We start from the raw sequence: 15,865 nt of genomic DNA, 5'->3' as shown, positions 1-15,865 counted from the left end.
CAGCTGGGAACTTCTATTGCATGATTTATTTTTAATGGAACACCAACTGGTCTAAGCCATCTGCACGTTTCCCAGTTACCGTTAGTCCAAAAATGTGCATACTTTTGATTACGCACATGCATGGTTAACATGACTGCCATATACAGTTTGTGCACTTCCTGAGAAATGAATGTTATATTTGGAAGCTGTCATATGCAAGTAGCTGTTTTGGGACTAATTTGACCAAAAGCTCTGCGGATCACTCACACGGAGTGCTTGGATTGGTCCAGGGATCTCCAAATCTGCTCCTCAATTGCCATTATTGAACAGGTATCTCCCTATTCAAACACACCTGATTCAAATCAAAGTGATTTCCACTGGTCTCCAGATGTGGAGATCCCTGGATTAGGGCTTTACCTACCATCTACTATCCTGCTGCTGTTGTCGTTTTTCTGATATGATCTAAAAATGAACCGAACACATACCTCCTCTTTTGTCATCAAACTTATCATTTTGTTTGCAACAAATTTAGCAACTCTACAGGGTTTGAGATCTCAATTGTGCCCCCTAGTAGTAACAAGCGTAGTACACCGGCAAGTGTGTGAACAGTAACGCTTGTCATTAAACCAGCTGCCTATGTGACTGTAAGATAAAAAATCAAGCATATTTTTGGTCTTTGAGGAGGTAACATGATGCTGGTGAAGACAGAGACAAACCATAAAGGAAAGAGTGCATCTTTTTTTTTTGTAACGCTTGCGAAACATTTTTTTATGTACAGACCTGTAAACGTAAACTGTAACTGATTTACTGTTTAGGCATGTACGGATTTCCCCTGTGCCGTTTGTCACATATTTTGGTTTGTCCAATAGGCTGATGAACACTGCTTAAATGGTTGAGTCCCCTCCTCTGCTTGTATACTGTCACAAGCAATCCTTACTGACCCAGTTGGCTAGAAGTGTGCATCAGTTTAACTGAAGTGTAAATAAAATATTTTCATACTGTTTACAGTTGCAAAAGGAAATTTTTTTTTTCACGTGTTTAACACTGAATAAAGTTGTTTAACTCTCCACTGGAAACTGGGACAGTTCCCAGATCAACCCAGCCATTGGGCACCTGCCGGTGTTTATGTTGTTCGTGGCTGACATTATAAATAACAGCTAATGTTGTCATATCCTGATTCAATAACAAGACAACCATGTGGCAAGTGACAGAAGTAACATTTGGCAGTTATTTTTTAACACTTCTATGTTGTTTAATGTCACGTTGTTTACATTTTACACTTAAGGTGGACATAAAAAAAGAAAATAAAAACACATTTTTTTACAAAGCAGTAGTGAAAAAAGACAGATATCAAGCTTACACTCAGCATGGAGCCCATAAACAATCTGAGCTGCATTATGAAAATAGAATTCCTTTATAAACTATTGAATCCTTAAAATTGGCACCAAGGAACAGCGAGACTGCTGACAGTGAGATCGACAGGCATTTTTTTCAGTACTTGATCGAAGACTGCGTGCTTGGAGAGCTGTCGATGCTGGATTTTATCACCTTCAACAGCACGTTTTTTTTTTGACCCAGCACAGAAGCTCTACTTTCTCTTCTTTTTTTCTTTTTCTTTATTATTTTAGCTTAATTTAAATTTCCATTTCGCTACTGCAGCTACAAGAAAACACTGATGCTGCTGCGCAGAAAAGTAAAGGATGAAGTTTTGTTTTTTTTTACTTTGGCTCACAATACGATGTATAAATATTACTCTGCCAGACAAAATGAACAACATCAGATTTAGACAACTTGACTCCAATTCAAACTGTGTGTACAAAAATAAAATGTACAAAATGATCGTTTAAATACGCATTGGTTTCCTCTTCATTTTGACTCATCTATGCCTGCACAGTTGCGCTGCTGTGGGATATCCCAACATGTAGACATGTTTGATTTAGCTTGATTCTTTGCTTTGCTTGTCACATCAGTTACACATTAATCTTCATTATACTTTTGAAGACCCGTTTGAAGTTTCCATTGCAGAGCGGGTATATAAAGGGGTTTAAAGTGGAGTTGATGTAACCCAACCAGATAGTAAACATGTGAAGATCATGGCGCACACACTCCCTGCAGAATGCCATTACCATGAAAGCTATGAAGTACGGTATCCAGCACAGTAAGAAAGCAGCAATTATAAAACCTAACTGCTTGGCTGCTTTGTGCTCCTTATGGATCCTCAGACTTTGAATACGGTGTCGCGACTGGTCAATAAACCTGTGCCATGCCTGCCTAAGAGTCACAGCATTTTCCGGGTCTATGTTGGCGTCCTCAGCTCCTTCCTCAGGCCAGGGGAGAGCTTGACTGGGGTCATAGCTGTTGTAGAGAACAGACGTGTATCTCTGCACATCTGAAACCTGACTGGCATCACAAACTCCGCTCACCGAGGTCGGTACAGTGACGTGACATTCATTTAAAGAGGCTTGAGGTTTGTTGTCATTGTTTCCAGTTGGGGATGTCACATCTTGAGGCGCTGACGGTTGGCTTAGAGGAGTCTCGGTGTCTGGTTGCCTCTCTTCGGGCGACAAAGAGCACATTTTAGCCTTGCGTGCCATTCTGAGGTGTTTTGTTGTCACCGCAAGCAGCGAAGTCCGTCGACACTTCACATTGATTTTTCTGTGAGCTCCAGCTGGATTAGTTTTGGTTTTTGCACCATCTTCAAGGGACAATGTCTGGTCCAGGGTGTTCTGGTCCAGCAGTCGTTCTCTTTTTGATCGTTTCCCTAAAACTTCACTTTCTATCTTGGGTGATTTGGAGTCATTTTTGTCTCGGTTTGCTGCATTTTCTCCATTCTCATTTTCCCCAAATGAGTCCGTTGGGTGAATGATTCTCTCTCTGTCTCTTAGATGCTGCCTCACCGCCAAGTAGATGTGCGTGTAAAACCACAACATTAAAACGGAGGGAACGTAGAAGTTGAAAACAGCAGTGATGACCTTAAACCACGTGACGAACCGGAAGTCTGTGTCACATTTGTTCTCCTCTTCGGGTTTAAGGTCGACATGCGTGAATGACCTCCAGCCTAAAATAGGGATAATCCACATCATCGACAACAGCCAGGCTCCAGAGATCATCACGCTGGCCTTTCCCCGTGTTCGGTATTTCAGGTATTTCAGCGGCTGCCTGACAGAGCGATATCGATCCAAACATAGGATAAACAAGCTGAAAATCGAGGCAGTGCTGGCCACGTAGTCCATAATCAGCCAAAACTGGCACACAGCTCGTCCCAGCTTCCACTCATCTTCCAACAAATACACCAAGTTCAGAGGCATGACTGTCGTCCCGACAATCAGATCTGCCACCGACAGGCTAACGATGTAAAGGTTTCCAACAGTGTGGAGGCTCTTCTCTCTCTTCACTGCATAGAGCACAAGCAGGTTCATTATAATTGTGACGAGAGACAGGAACCCCAGAGAGACCCCCAGCAGGGCATTGTGTAAGTGTTTGTGGAGGGTCAGAGTGTGATTGTACCTTAAGGTGTCATCATTAGGGAGGGAACTCCAGCTTTTGTTGCCATAGTTGACATAACTGTTGGTGTTGAGTTGTAAGGGGTCTGTGGAAGGTGACAGACCAGAATCCATCATTTTAGATGTAATGAAAACCTCTGGATCTGGACAGATTGGACAGCTATGGCCTGTCTTTTTATGGATTTCTCTAGGAAGGTTTCTCAGTTTGGGCTTGACAGCTGTACCATGGTGATGGTTGGACCCTTAATAGTGGAAGAGGTATTCTTTCTTTAACCTTGATTAACAGATCCTTTCCTTAGTTTGTCGTCCATTTTGTTGAAATCCAAACATCTGAAAAACACACGCAAAAAAGGCACAGATGAGACGTCTTTAAATGCTTGACTTTTTTAAAACCCTGTTTTCATATAAATCACAAAGGTTGGAAAGAAGAGTTTAAAAAAAACCACAGAGACGCCGCAAGCACCACCACGGAAATACAAGCCAACATAAAGGTCAATATTTTCATTCCTTTCTAAAAGTCAAAATAACCTACAATCTCACGTCTTCACTTTTTCACTATCCAGCCGGCTTTCTTTTACACATAAGGGGGAGGGCGGCAAATCTCATCAGTAACACAGCAGCAGACAAACTGTGATACTGGTGGAAAGGGGCAAATGACATGTTGGGAGCAGAGTTTCATGGTTCTCATGTAAAAGCCTAAAAGCATCCAAAGAGCTCTCATCATAATCTAATCCTCTTTTCAAATTAATATCTGAATTATTGATTTTTGTTTATGAGGTCAAACTGAAATGCTCCTGTTGTAATGGGTTTTCTTACACAGCGTGTCTTCGTGGTTAATATTTGGATCTATCATTGTAGTTTTAACCTTTTTAGTATAAACTCTATCTATCTATCTATCTATCTATCTATCTATCTATCTATCTATCTATCTATCTAATCTGTTTTTGATCTGCTGAATTTGTGTATGATGTGACACTGATGGCACACAAACCTCTAAATGATTTAGTTTTCGGTGAGATAGAGCACAGCACTCGTGGAGGCTGACAGATTTTAGCAGTGTGTCTTCAGAAAATGTCAAATTCCATTGTCAAGATTTCATACGAGAATAAAGCCCTCTTGTTCTAGTCACACACCCCCAACCCCATGGTGTTTATATGATGAATTCAACAGACAGAATACTGATGTAAGAACGGATGGATGGTTATGAATAGATGCTGAAGGTGGACACCCTCCACAATCATTTTATTTTATTTTTTTGTAATCAAAGGCCATTAAGCTATTTTCTTCCAAGAACATCTTTTTTAAATCAAAATCTGTTTACCAGTCAATAAAGGGAACAGAAAAGCAAATAAAATGATTCACTATCCCTGATATATATATATATATATATATATATATATATATATATATATATATATATATATATATATATATATATATGATTAGATTAGATTAGATTAATATGAGCAAAGAAACAAAGAAAGACCCCACTAAAAAGACTAGAGTGTAGTTATAAGCATGTTTTAGTCAGAGTTGATGTTTGTAATTATAAATCTTTTCCCACCCACTCTACTTCCTTGTGTTTATACTGCAGCACAAATATTTAGGAGCAGGATTGCTCATCGTAACAAGATGAAGAGGAAACCTGTAGTGTTGTACTACACAGAGGCTGGTACCGCACCAGAGAAAGGCAGGATACTTATCCAACACCTCATTTAAATACATTTATTTGTGATGTTTAATTTAACTATAAAACAACCCAGACAAATAACAGCTGTGCCCTTTGCCCTGCTGCTACATAACAGAGCATCTATATCAAAATGGATCCTTGCAATCACGCGAAATATTCCAGGTCGTTGCACCTGTTGAGCTGCTGCAGAACCAGACAAAACTTTTCCCTTTTGACGCATTCGGAATTCATATTATCATCTAACAACAGTCTGCTGTGGCAATGTCGTGACTTTGGCACGAGGAAAATGAAAGGAAAAGAAAAAGTTGAACTGACTGAAATGCCCACGAGTTCCTGTAAACAAAAGGGCGTTTTGGACTCACCATTGATGGATGTGGTTACGCAGGAAAGTCCTCCTCGCTCCAGACTGTATGCTCCCCGAGAAAAAATATCCAGGAAAAACAGGAGCTAGGGGACAAGAGGTTGATAAAGCAAAAGAAACGTCTTCATCCCTCCTTGCTGCCTCTCCTCCCTCTCTCGGTGTCTTCCTCTCTTTGAACTGAACTTTGGAGTTCATAGGATAACGCAGCGAATTGCTGCTGTCATTTAAACAAAAGAGGCTTGTTTATGGCTCTGGGTTTGCTGCTGGTGGCGCGTAATGGTGCGCATTGCCTTGATTCAGGGGATGATTCACTTTACACTTACGCGCAGCCTGTGAGCAACTTCCCGCGTGTCATTCAGCGTGGAATACTGTAAATGAAGAAAGGAAGGATGCTTCAATCCGGGGAAAAAAAGAGGAGTAATTTATCTTGTGCACACAAAATTATTTCAGTGCTTCTTGACCAAATCATGAGCCCACAAAATTCAGAAAAAAAGACAAAAAAAAAAAAAAAAAAAAAAACTGCAACTATTACTCATACTATTAATATGGATAAATTGTTGTATTTATACGAGTCAGAGAAGACCATGGAGAACAACAATAAGGAAAAAGAGGAATGTAAATGAATCCCACTGCAACACTGAATATAAATGATCTAATTATACAGCTGTGCTAAACTGGTCATCTGTTCTCCTGTATTTACTTTAAACAAGTACAGCAGCTGGTCCTCATGGTTTCAGCTCATCTTCATTCTCATCATTAGCTGATGGCGCAACGACGGGGCTTTTTTTTTAAAGGTTATATGTAAAGATGTGGGGGGTGTGGTGGGGGGGTTGGGTGGCGGCAGGTGGGATAAGACTGAGAAGATGCACATGTGATATTATTAACTGGTGAATGATACCGAAAAAAGACCAGAGGTAAACTTTTATGCTCATTTTGACTCTGACTGGTAAAGGTGCTTCTCTAAACTGAACTGTAGATCCATTAAGGGAGTCAAGCACTCCACCCAAAAGCAGTAGGATACATATTTTCTTCTTAAATATTTATAAGTTACTGATGAACTGTGTCAGATTAAAAGAGAAAAGCAGAGCTTCCCTGAGTTTGTCGAGTAGTTCATGGAGGCATTTCATTACATGTCTGTTTGTGGTATTTAAAGCTTTTCAGCCCAAAAGCATTATAAACACAGAGACAAACAGAAGGAGATGACTGTGGTTACTATAGGGTCTTGGAACAGCGTATGGCAGAGTGCGCATATACTCCTGTCATAACAAACTGGGGTTCTGTCTGGTTTTAAGAAATTAAAAAGTTTTCTACTTTCTATCTGGATTGTGATTTAAAAAAAAAAAAGAAAGCTGTACACAGATATCTTTAGGACTTGTCAGTGTTCCTTTGTTTAAATTCTTTGTACTGAAGTACTTATACTGTACATTGTGATGTAAAAAGTTAGTCCATTATGAATCACAAAACCCCTAAGAAAAATAATCATTCAAAATCATTTTTAATTATAATAAAGGCTCAAATGGCAAATTAGTTAGAAATGTATTTTGCTGTGTGCTCAAAGCTGACAATTTCAAACAGGAAATAATGTTGAAAAATAAATATTTTTCTCAATGTGGCCTATTAATGGATGTTAGTTGGATGAATTAGATATGCACATCTGCACCAAACATTGCCCCCCACCCGGTGTTGGACTGAAATGCAGATACAGGCCTGCACTCAGTCCTTCATTACACAGTAATGAATACTGTAACACTTTCTGATAAAGAGCTGCATTGCTTAAAATGCCTCAGAAAGTATCTTTCACCGGATGAATACTGTACACAAGGGAATCTTTCTGGAATCTTTTAGGATATTGGACATATAATTTCCCCGATCTATGCAATCCCAGGTTTCAAATATATTTTGCACAGTGTTTGTTCCGCTTGTTTCTATACTTTTGACATTATGTCCTTTATCTACACCAGCTAGATCAGTATATTCACCCACACAAATGTTCCTTTGATCAGTGCACTTGTTCTGGTACAGTCTGACCAGTCTGATGTGTTAGCCCAGTCACAGCCTAGTGGATTCCTTAAGCAGGAAAGTAAACCTTTAAACCAGATTGTAAATCTGATCTGACCTGGGAAGAATCTGCAAGGACAGAAATGCTTGTTGAACATCTTTAGTGAGCATGACAGTGTAGGGAGCATTGTAAAAGATATTGTCAGATTAGTCATATAGCTTTAAAGTTTTATTACAAAGGTTTCTGAACCTGAGAGTCTTCCACTTCACTTCACTTTATTGATTTGTCCCTCGAAAGGGCAATTTGGTCTGCAGACACGTTCTGCCATTTACATTAGGTGTACCTTTACACCCAAACACTCCATAAAGAATGTCTTTTCTCAGTGAAAAGGTCCAAAGTTTGTCAGTCGAATTCAAGTCAGAAGATGAAGAGGATTGAATCATTAAATGCATTGCACACAGCAGTGCCGTTCATAAAAATATTTCCATGGTTGAATGTGCAGGACATCTTCCTGCATTGCAGTTTGAATAAAAAAAGCTTCCAAAATACTGCAGCAGATACACTGTTGTGTTTGATTAATTGTCGTATTTACTCTGTACAAAAAAACAGGTTTTACTCAATATTTAACTTTTAAAATTTCATCTTGTAAATCTTCAACAACTTTGTGTTTTTTTCAGCCATCTTTACTTTCACAAACTTTCTAAAACATTGTACTTCTGCACAATTTAGGTGCATTCTTGAAATAAGGTGTGGAATGGTAACCTTTTATATAAAGTTTATAGCTCAATTATGAATGTTTGGGTAATTTTTACAACAAAAAGTAAAAATCTAAACTATTGCATTTAAATTTGATTAGCTGTAGGCATTAATAGGTCAAAAATAATGCTACAATGCAAAAAGTGTAAAATTGAAATTTGCAGCGATGGCTACTGCTAACAGCTAGCTGGGTAGTAAAGAAGCAAAGGTTTCCTCCTGCAGGAGAAATTTAATGTAATAAAAAGTTTCTCTTTATATAAACACTCATCTGCAGCTACAAGTTCATCTTACTTTCACACTCAACAAGGGACTGACCAAATAATAGAGCAGATGGTGTCGAGTGAAAAGCTCATTAGAGAAATCCTTTTTCACAACTGATGTGACATTTGCCAAAGATATAGTCTGTTTTTCTATTTGAACAATCCGCATTCCCAGAGGTGCTGACTTGCCCCCTAGAATAGCAGTGACAAAAATATCAAGCATAGTTAATAACATTCAGCTCATCTCGCAGCGGTGGGGTGATGAGGCTCCTAATGACACAGCTAATGCGCTGATTCTCAGAATTAGTCAGGGATTCATCTCGGACTCCTCTGGGCTGTGAAACAGTAACTCAGACAAATGAGGATTTTATGTGTGCGTGACTTGATGGCAGGATGAGAAAGTTCAGCAGGTCAGACGACTCAATCAACTAATGTTTTATTTTTGCAGCTATTGTTTCTCGCTAGTTGTATACATATTATGACGACAAACAGTGGGATTTTGATGAAGCGTGAAGATCAAAAGTCAAAATCAATGTATTTCTATCTTGTACAATATAAATGTGCAACTAATTGTGATTTTAATGGCCAACTGTGGTGAACTTTGACTACAAACATACAACAGCTATATATCTGGCTGAGCCTGAACAGATTACTGTTGTCCTCCAAATGAATGTCTGTCCACAGAAATAATGAAGGACTCCACAAAATCTGAGCAGAGTTGATCATATTGCTTTTATGGTAATTCTTTATCTACTCACTGAATAATGTAACTGTATCAATGTAATGACTTTAATCAGTGATTAGTCTTAGAATAATTATAGCTTTACACACTTAAATTCCTTCATTATCTTTTACTTATGAAGGTAATTTAAACTATTAATTCAGGGTTTTGAAATGTCCAAAAGATCTGTAGTATTTGAAAAGCAAATGAGGCAGATATGAAAGCTTTTGACCAATATTTAATCACAATTCAGTCAAAGCCCAATAGTTTGAGGTCAGACTTGACTCCTCTGTCAAACAGTATTAAAATAAGTGGTTTTGTTGACCTTTGCCTGATGATTCCCAATGTGTAAAATTAGGAATTCAAACTTGACATGAAACCATGTGATTGACATCAAAGTGCTGTAGCGGAATAGCCTCTACAAATTATGAATTTATTAATTACCTCGGAGCACCACTCATCACCTTTAATTAACTTAAAATTCAGGCGGATGAGACACCTGAAATAAACTCAATTCAATAAACAGTCTCACTTCCAAGGAGTAAATCCTAAGAACGAATGAACCAGAAATCGTGCATTCAGAAATTATGACAATAACGGATGAATTGATTATACATATTTATTTACAATGATGGTAAACATACAGCAGTGAAAATGAGCAATGATGGAGAGATGTTATTGGTGAGATGGTATGATGAATTTGTCAACATGGAATTACATTTATAACATTAATAAAGAACGCTGAGATTAATTAAATGAGATGGAGCAGGAAGAAACTGGTTGGAACCAAGCAAATAAATCGGGATGATTATCTTACTTAAATCTTTGACAAGAACGTGTTCAATAATTCTAAAGTTGGATAAGAATTCGAATTTAATTATTTAATTAGAATCTGATGTACTGGTTTGGGACATCACAAATGTCAGAGCGCTATCAGATCCTACTTTGAACGCTGAATCCGGAGTGTGGGTCGAAGCGGGTGGTTGGTCCCCTATTCGGCGCGTTTCCGGGGGAATTGGATCCCTGGAGCGTCAGAAGATGTAGGTCTACGCAGCTACTCTGGCCTTCTGGATCCGTTCAGCGGAGTTCCAGAGCGGTGTGATGATGATCCAGATTGTCCCAAAAATAGATAGTTCCAGATTTTACGTGTAAAGACGTAATGGAAAAAGTTGGAGCTACGGTTCTAGTTAATTACTGATCTCGGGAAAAATACTGGTTACAAATAAACACTTGTTGTACTTTCTCCCGTTCGGAAGAACGGAGAGGTAAAAACTTATAATGAAATAACAAAAAGAAAAAAAAAGACGAAAGGCTAAAGAACTAAACAGAGGACAAAAGAAAAGCAGAAACTTTAAGAGGAGACGAAAAAGTAAAGAAAACTCAGGAGGAGAAAAAGCTCAGGAAGTTGGTCTGCCAGTCTAATTTAAACAGACCCGCCTTTCGAACTTCCAGCCAATCATGAGTTGCTTCTGTCAGAAGCTGACCAACCTTATCCAATCAGGTCAGCTCTAGTTCTTTCCCCTCTGCATCTCATTAATGTGAACAGGATACTTTCAACTCCTTGATTTGTCTGCCGCAATACACATCAAATCACATTCTTTCAGAGTTATGCAGATTCCTCGTTTGCTGGCGAAGGAAAGCATTTTATAGTATTACTTTCACACATGAAAAGATTGGCTACATGTAATTTTTATTAAAGGTGGATTAATTAATTGTCATGACTCGTCCTCATTGGGTGATCCTAAAAAAGAAAACTCACATTTTATTAATTCATATTAGTAGCTTAAGAGAAGTCTGAAGCTTGGAAAACATACTCAACAATTATTTACTGCAGTGTTCATGATTAATGTGTGTGTGTGATCAGTTCAAAGAATTACATTACATATCAAGATAAAATAATTGAAAATAAGAGATTCAACCAAAACAATTAACCACAGTCTTTTAGACTAAGTTAGATCAGTTCCTTCAATTGGGGAAAGAAGTTTGGATTCCTTCTGTCTCCTTCTCCGTCAGGGGAGGGGTTGTTCTGGTGCCCTGGAGTCTCGTCTTTTGGCTAAGAACCAGGGTTTGGTCAGATGCGACTGACATGATGATGACATGATGCATTTCCCCCGACCTGCGACCATAAATTGTTAGATGTGCTTTAATTGACCATAAATTGTTAGATGTGCTTTAATCCTTCGTGTTGACACAGCTGCATTCTGTAGGGAGTAAAGGTGTAAATCTCGGGGTGTCACCCCTCCTCCTCTTGGGTCAAATGGTCACTCTCTACTCGTCCTGTGTGGATCAGTCTTACTGCAGAGAAAGAAATAACAACTATTGTTTAATCCAGTTGAATGTTTTTAATCCTGGGAGGCCAAGATCGCTACAGTGCAGTGCTTAGTATTGCTGCCTCACAGCACAATGTTTGTGCTTTTCTCCTTTCAGTAGCATGTTCCTTAGATGCCAGCATGTGCAAAACTTTCCTCCCACAATACAAAGACACACATGCTACATTTACTGCAGTTTCTAGGTTGGTGTGACTCTGTGTGGTTGTCAGCTTTTGTCCAGTTACACTTGCTAAAACAAACTATATGAGGTCGATATATGATGAGGTTGATAATGCCAAAACACCACTTCACTTTTGCAGATTTTCTCAGTGAAATAAATCCTAATGACGGCTATTTTGGCATCTATCTTGCATTCAGCCTGTACTGTGAGTTCTATCTGGCAAGTAAAAGTCAGTTATTATAGGCCTGTTTGTTGTATTTAACGTGAACAAAGCTTTTCAGCATGAAATACAAAGAATAACAAAAGGAGATGACTGTGGTCATCGCAGAGTCTTGAACATTGTGTAGAATTGCAAAGTCAGTAAATTTAATGAATTTATTTAATGAAGATTTTCAGCAAGGCAAAACTTGAAAGTGATTGACTTTAGTCTTATGTTGTTATGTCTGTTTCCCTGTTTTTTTAACCTCTCTTCCTCCAGTAATGTCCCGTTGCCTGGCCAGTGTGTTCATATCCAGTTGCCAGTGTGTGATGTGGTCAAGCAAAACTCACCTGTAACATGATCCAGCATCCTGGATGCTGGATCTAATAGCTTAAAAAAAGTTATTTTTAAGATCAGAAAGTTACATAGCTGTACTTTAATAACTCATATTATACCTATTTATTTTACCCAATTGTCTCCCTATAATTTATTCCTTATCTTCTTTCATACAAAAGCAGTCAAAGGGTTGAAAACACTTCCCCACTAAGACTAATGAGAAAATGTGTCCAAACCTTCGCTGGCAGTTTATACACATAATTTACAGTTTGTCTTTCTGTTTTTGTTTTGCACATTGTATTATTCTGATTTCTAAAAATACTTTAAGAAGGTAAACTGTAAAGTGGAAGGGTTGTTTGGGCCTGACAGTCTGTGTCACCATCACCCTGTTAGCTGCACTTGTCAAGATGAGACAAATGACTTCTTGTGTCTAGTTCGGTGACCTTAGAAAACTCATTTGTCTGCCCAACTTCATCTCGAAAAGAACTAAAATATGGTAAAACAATGCCTTTTGTTTACATCTCCAATGAAAGCCACATGCTAAACCTAGATGCCATCAGACAAACACTAATTTGAGCAGTCAAAAGGCTCAGTGTTTGTGCATAGAATATGAAGTGAGGTGTTAAAAGTCACATATCCAGAGAAAACAGATGTATCTGTGAGGTAAAGTGCAAATGCAACTGTTGTGCAACAGAAAGAACAGGACCTCTTGATCTAGTTTAGTTTAGAGTTTAGCTTATAATGTGCTGCACCTTTCAACATACTGGAGAAAATGAAGAAACATCGAGGAGGAGGGTTCTTGTGAGAAAGAAAAAAAAAAACAGATAAGATGAAAAGCAGAATAATAAAAGAACCCAGATGCTTCTTACTGTCAATAATGGAGAGGATGAAGGGACAAAAAATTGCAAAGTTTAAGGATAAAAGAAACAATAGGTGGTTAAAAAAAACTTTTTATATTAAACAAAACTGTTTTAAGATATCAGTCTCCTCAACCTCTTTGGAAAAAAACTCTTCTTTCATCAAATAGCATCCAGATAGTGAAGTAAAGCTGCTCAATCACCAAAAAGTGGACATTTTTAATTTACCCACAAAAACAAAGGATGCTTTTATTTGCAGCTTTGCATGAAGAAATGATCAAGACTTTAAGTTATCCATGAAACAAGCATTTGTCATGTTTCTAGTTTTGTTTTACATGACCAATAAAATAAGTTGAAATAACCCCACTAAATACACTTGTCTTGACAAAATAAAGTACAAAAGTGTAAACAACAAACAGTGATATGTCTAACAGTGGCAGTGTTTTATTCATTTCCACACCACAGGTGTATGAAAGTACCCAGACAAGCATGTGCTTCTGTTCGTCTTGTTCCGGCAACAATTGTGAGTGGACAATTGATTGTATTCTAATATGTCTGTGTGGCTGAATAAGAACATCAGAGATCTTCCTAATTCCATTTTGGCCAGTCTGTGCAATGGGAACATGTAATCATCTACTAGAACAGATAGGAAAAGGAACAGGCTAGCTACAATGTGTTGCTGTGGGGGCTAATTGCATTTGTAAAATTGAGGCAGATGTCCCAAATAGAAATCAATCAATCATTATTGACATGAGACTCATCATTTAATTAGCTGATTTCTAGTAACTGTGTACTTTAAAATTATGCTTCATTTTAAGTTAAAAGTACAGCAGCTGGCTTTAGACAGCCATTGATAATGTCAAAACTCTGAATCACAGTTCATTTTCATGGTTTCCCTTCACAAAGAAGAGGGATCCTGGCTGTGTTTTATGGATCAATAGTGACATCTGCTGGTCAGGTTTGAACCTGCTGAGGTCAGACTGGAACTGAAACTTCTTTTTTTTTTTCATTTCTTATTTTTGAAAATGGTCTGATCATAAAGTCAACACTACTTAATTATTCACCGTCATTCACACTCAGCAGTGAAATGAAGAAGTATAAAGTCCATCTTAACCCCCCATGTAGGGGTTTTTTCTCCTGCACTGACTCTTACCTTTGCAACCTTTTGTTCTACAACTATGCACAAACCCATCAAAACGCAAAATGTCAACTTTAAAATAAAACAGACGGAAATGACAGACATACAAAAGGCAGGGGGATCCTTTAATCTGCAGAAGGAAGTGTGGTTGACCTTTATTTTTAACATCCCTTTTTCATTCCTTGCCTCTCTGCCACGATCAACCTTCAGTCTTCTTCATGTATTTTCCCCTTTAGCCTTTTTTCTCCTTTTTTATGTGCTACTTTGGGTAACTTTGACTTCATAGCTATGAACTGTTAATGTGAAACTTGTCAAATTTAATGTAATCTGTTGTAAAGAACGAATAAAACTTTACACAAAATAAGATGACTCATGACTGACTAAGGTAAAGCCCTGAGGATAAAGTCTGCACCGGGACTCTTCATAAAATCAGAAACACAAGCTGCTAAACATTATATTTGCTCATGTTTTTGGTTCATTGGGATTTGTCAAAAGCAAACCTTGCCATTCTTTCTGCAAATCCCAGAGTGAGGAGAGGAGAAGAGAGGCAGTGCAGCACAAATACACAACACTTCCAATCTCTTCCAGAAAAGTCCTACATGTTTTTTAGACCAGGTCTCCCAAAATCTGTTATTTTATGTGGATCTACACATCACAAAGAGTACACCTCATTATTAATGACAGTTTTGCACAATGTTATAGACTAATTTTATATAAAGAAGCAACCAGAGCATCAAAATTTCCCACAAAAATCCAAAAAACAAAAACAGTTTTTCTCTTTTCTTTCTAAGTTCATGTTTTATTTAATTCAAGTCCACCTTGCGGCCTTATTTGAGCACTTTTGTGTCTATGCGCCTGTTTTGAACATTTGAAAGAAATATAAAATCAGGCAGTTTTTGTTCCATTTTCACATGCAAATGTAAATTTGCTGAGAATCAGCAGGAAGTGCTACGATGTTTCTGTTCACTTATGCATTTCACAGTGGTACATCCTCAGCTGGAGATGCTCTGGTACAGCTGAAGACATTATAGCCTGGTGTGTGTATGGAGCACAGAAGACTCCCCACATGATGCAAAGAAATATACTGTTGTAGCTCGTTCTTTTATTTATTTATTTTTGTTGTTGCAGTGCACTGACAATGATGGATGAGACTCATTTCAGAGTGTTTTTCTGTTGGTACTTATTCATACATTTTGAATCATTTGCACTTTGTATTTTAGGACAACATAAGACACAGGAAAAGAGTTTGAGGCTGAAACACTTACTGGCACAAGCCCTCACTTACCTTAAATGCTCTTCTGCTGTTTTCACACACAGACTTGCTGTTTTCCATCCTCCTTATTACAATAATCTTCACAAGAACTCCTCGGGACATGTTGAGGGTATTTGCATTCTCACATACAGCCCCTCAGGAACATGTTTTGGAAACTTCTGCAATTAAACCAGTTTTGGATATTTAGCATTAACTGAGCAGACTGTTGTGTGTTTGAGTGAGTAAATCTGACACTTTAAGGCAGTTATGTTAATTTTCTAAAGAGTTTACTGAAATTTGCACTTGTACATGCAACCATGCAAG

The 15,865-nt window shown here is 38.1% G+C and overlaps 1 protein-coding gene across 1 annotated transcript; it reads right to left on the bottom strand.

Moving 5' to 3' along the window:
* Positions 1-1,949: 1,949 nt before the first annotated feature.
* Positions 1,950-3,599, bottom strand: hrh1 (histamine receptor H1; the record flags this gene model as incomplete). Its single annotated transcript, XM_079242053.1, has 1 exon — positions 1,950-3,599. The coding sequence occupies one exon, from the start codon at positions 3,597-3,599 to the stop codon at positions 1,950-1,952; it is 1,650 nt and encodes a 549-aa protein (XP_079098179.1).
* Positions 3,600-15,865: the final 12,266 nt, after the last annotated feature.

The sequence above is a fragment of the Telmatherina bonti genome, assembly GCF_933228915.1.
Source record: "Telmatherina bonti genome assembly, chromosome: 6".
NCBI lineage: Eukaryota > Metazoa > Chordata > Actinopteri > Atheriniformes > Telmatherinidae > Telmatherina > Telmatherina bonti.
Note: the sequence above shows the minus strand (reverse complement) of the source record. Positions and strands in the feature narration are given on the sequence as shown.